At 39.1% G+C, this 3888-nt stretch overlaps 1 protein-coding gene across 1 annotated transcript; it reads right to left on the bottom strand.

Moving 5' to 3' along the window:
* Positions 1-156: 156 nt before the first annotated feature.
* LSM5 (LSM5 homolog, U6 small nuclear RNA and mRNA degradation associated) lies at positions 157-3385 on the bottom strand. Its single transcript, XM_010971112.3, has 5 exons — positions 3258-3385; positions 1978-2073; positions 1644-1671; positions 820-892; positions 157-422 (listed from the first exon to the last, which is right to left on the bottom strand). The coding sequence occupies exons 1-5, from the start codon at positions 3301-3303 to the stop codon at positions 390-392; spliced, it is 276 nt and encodes a 91-aa protein (XP_010969414.1). The 5' UTR covers positions 3304-3385; the 3' UTR covers positions 157-389.
* Positions 3386-3888: the final 503 nt, after the last annotated feature.

Raw genomic sequence — 3888 nt, 5'->3', positions numbered from 1 at the left:
AAAATCAAACCTCATCATCTTTTTTGGATCAATTTTTGTTTGAGAATCAAATGGTCATGTAAATGTGAAAGCAAATTAGCAAAAATTGACAGGAAAGCAATTGACAAAATAACTGCAAGCTTTGTTCCACTGGCTATTTCAGTATACTAAATAAAATGATAGTAAACCAAAAACACCTTTATTTTTGTCTTCAAAGAACAAACTGTTCTTTTCCCAAGATAATCATGACTAACTTACAAAAATGGGCATTTACAATGCATCTTCAAAGCATTTCCCTTTAACGGGAAGCTTGGCTTCACAGAATCCAAACATTAAAAGGTTAAAAAAAAATTCTATTTTGCTGTCATTATAAAACAAAACAGAATCTAGTGTAAGTCAAGGAAATCCATTCATACTTCGGGTCCTTCTCCTCCAGGAACTAGCTGCAAAGGAATAAAAAGTTTAATACCATCACTACTACATCATCTAAAAACCCCTACTGAGAGCTCCTCATTGACCAAAGCCACTTTTGCCTCTTTACCCCTCCCTCATATTCCCATTTTCTTCATGTCACTGCTGTTTACAATTCCAACATCATCAATTAATACTCAGTGTCTGAACAATGATTCTTGGTAAAATGATTAAAAAGCACAAGCAAAGTACTCTTAGGCCCAATGTCATCTTCAACAGCGTGGCTTTCAAGGCCTGACCACTAGAGCATCCCTTTCCCATCTGAAGCACCACTGGGCCATGAGCATTTAGTCAACCAAGTTAGTTCTGTAACCCGTGCCCCATAAACATGGCTTAACATCTAAATAAAACAGCTTTATTATGTCTTACCATTGTTATATTATTTCCATTTAGCAAAATTTGATCTAATTTAGTAATTCTTCTTCCTTCTGGTGTGATTTCGCTGAACAAATAGATTTAAAAAAAAGTCAGGATAAATAGTGATAATCAAAGCCAATATTTTGATCTCCCAAAGGTTAATTATTGCATATATAGGAACATGAGGTCAGGCAAATGTACCAACACTGCAGAGACAAAGGTTATCCACTGGGTGACGTACGTTCTTCCCCAAAGGCAGCTGAGTGGACTGACTGATCTAAGATCCGCATCCACTAGGCCTGATCTTCATCTAAAAAGCTGAAACTTTGCCAAGGAGATCAAATATGAAGTAAAATGTTTACAAACTTCCCTCTTTTTACTATTATTTACTACTGATTCCTATCCACTATACCAATCTGTAATCAATTCAATTCTGAAAGCAGAGCTACTGGTTGCAATCTTTCTAATTAATGTAACTGAGTCACCATTTATATTTTCTATTATATATGTTACAGAGTAATTAATTTAATTAAAAGCATTAAATGCTCTTATTATTAGTTCCTTTATTTGACCTGAGCCCTAAGATCCCTGGCTGCTTTTAATCTTTTACCTTAAAGCCTTGTCTCCACTAATTTCCTGGCAATTTAGTGACAATTACATTAAGGTAAAACCTTCCAATCCAATTTTACTAACATCAGTAGGTCAAATTTCTACTTTAGAGTAATTCAAACAGGCAGTGTTTTCTCAGCATTTTACTGACTCAACAGTAATAAAACTGTCTTAAATTAGAAAGAGATGTCCCCCTGCCCCATTCTTTAATTTTTAACACTACTCACAATTCAGTGACATCTTCCAGCACCATATCTGAAATTTGGTGTTAAGAAAATAAATATACAAGTTAAATTTACCCTGGATTCTGCCTTTGTTCAGTTTTAATTATAATATTGAACACAATGACTCAAATTCAAAATGCTTGTGACTGGTAGGAACTTCACCTTCTTTCAGTACACATACCTCTTAAAACATTATCACAGTTTCCAAGAAAATTAATTAATTTTATTGTAGTAATCAGTAAGTACTGTCTATAGTCTATTTCTTTTTTTAAATATGAAAGAAAGAAAGACAGACAGACTGAAGAAAAACCCATGCCACCACCTTTTAAAAGGATACTGACAAAGTCATCAAATCCCAGAAGTGTGCCAACAATCTCCTTATCACTCTTCATCACAATGTGAATTCTTGATCCTATACACTTGTCCACAAGTTCTATGGACATTTTTTTTTTTAAGGAAAAAAGGTTGGGGAGAAGAAGCAATGTTATTTTGCTCATTCATTACTTCAAATACGTGAGTGCCTACTGGCCCTTATTACTTGCATATGGTGAAAGATAAGCCAGGGAAAGTACTCATAAGAACTTTGTATTTTACACTACACATCTCCGTTCAATCATCCCATTAACGGAAAAGTTTTCCCTGTTCTCCGCTTACCCATCCTTTGTAGCAATTTATCACGGTTGCAGTTTAATACTACTTTAGATTATCTGATTAACATACGAACCCCCTCCAGACTCTAAGCTCCATGAAAGCAGAGACCGTGGTTGTTTTTACTCATCACTGTATCCCCAATGGACAGAGCCTGATGTACACTGGGCATTCAAAAAGAGTTTGTCCAATGAAGGAAAAAACTTTTCAGTCAAGGCCACAACCACTAACTCAATCCTTCTTCAGATACAAAATATTAGGAAGAGAGAAACGTAACTGTCTTCACCAGAGATTCTTTCTTGTCACTACGTCCCCTCCACCCCCAAGAAGTCTATCCTCTGTACTCTCACAGCAGCTTGAACATCTCTTTAGCAGGCTCACCATTATTTGGTTTGTTTATTTGTCCGGTATCCTATCTCCTGCACTGGTTTGTATGCTATCTGAAGACAATGACCGTGATTTAAGAATAGTGCCCAGTCACCGTATCAAGTGCGCAGACGCGCCATAACTTTGTGGAATGAATGAATGTATGACAAGTAGGACTAGTTTCCAGAGTCCTCGTTTAAGGCTCATTCCAGAACGCAGTGCCTCTCAGCCGGCCAGACAGACAACAGGTTCTAATCTGGGGAGTTTAAATGCCAGGTTGAGGAACGGGACTGCTATCCACTACTGTAAAGGCGAATTCAAACAAAGAAGGCCGACGACGCAGTCACTAACTGTGAGCCTTATCCGGCGACAGTCAGGTTTAAGGAGTCAAAAGTCCCTGCCTCAAGAAGACCCTACCACGCCAAGAAAGAGACGTGGGCGGCCTGAGGCCATAGAGACTTGGAGCCTGGAAGAGAGACCTACAGAAAGCAAGCAATTGGTCCGATACATTTTCTAACACTTAACCAGAGGCTACGCTGCCCCGCAGTCCCCAACTCTTAAATTTCAGCTTCCCGCCCCAGCTCCCCACAGAACAACGATTACCTAGAGGGAGCAGCTGCGACGGGTTAGTGGTAGCGTTAGCCGCCATGGCTACGCCGGAAGTGGCCTGCGTCTATCGACGATGGGACGGCGAGTTTGAAAGAGCGCGCTTCCGCTTTCCACCCCACCGCCCTCCAGAGCCTGGGCAGGCTCGACCAATCTGAGTCAGAGCGTGCGATCGGGCCAACGCACTTGGCCCGCCCCAGCCGCTTCTTTACCCGTGAGATCCTGGGAAATATTTCTGTCCCTTGAAGGTTCTGCGGTCTCACAGATAACTAGCCCTTCCAAGTTTCCAAGAGACGTTAAGTATATCCTGCCTTGTAAGTAAATGCTTTCTCTAACCTGAAAGACTTTGCAAAACGGAAACATTTGAGTCGTCTGATTTTCACCTGTCAAGTTATATCTCGTTTCAACCCAGGATCTTTCTACAGACCGGTATAAATAAATTTGTTTTTCCCGCCACCAATTCATTATGTTGCAATTTTTGTAAAAAAAAAAAAAAAAAAAAGAAGAAAGAAAGAAAAGAAAAAAGAAAATAGGTGGTTTTTTTTTTTTTTAAAAGTAATCTACTGCTTCCTTTACAGTTTCGGTGGATTGAAAACCCACAACCAGCATTTTTTTTTTTAAACTTCTC

This window comes from Camelus bactrianus, chromosome 7 (assembly GCF_048773025.1).
Source record: "Camelus bactrianus isolate YW-2024 breed Bactrian camel chromosome 7, ASM4877302v1, whole genome shotgun sequence".
NCBI lineage: Eukaryota > Metazoa > Chordata > Mammalia > Artiodactyla > Camelidae > Camelus > Camelus bactrianus.
Note: the sequence above shows the minus strand (reverse complement) of the source record. Positions and strands in the feature narration are given on the sequence as shown.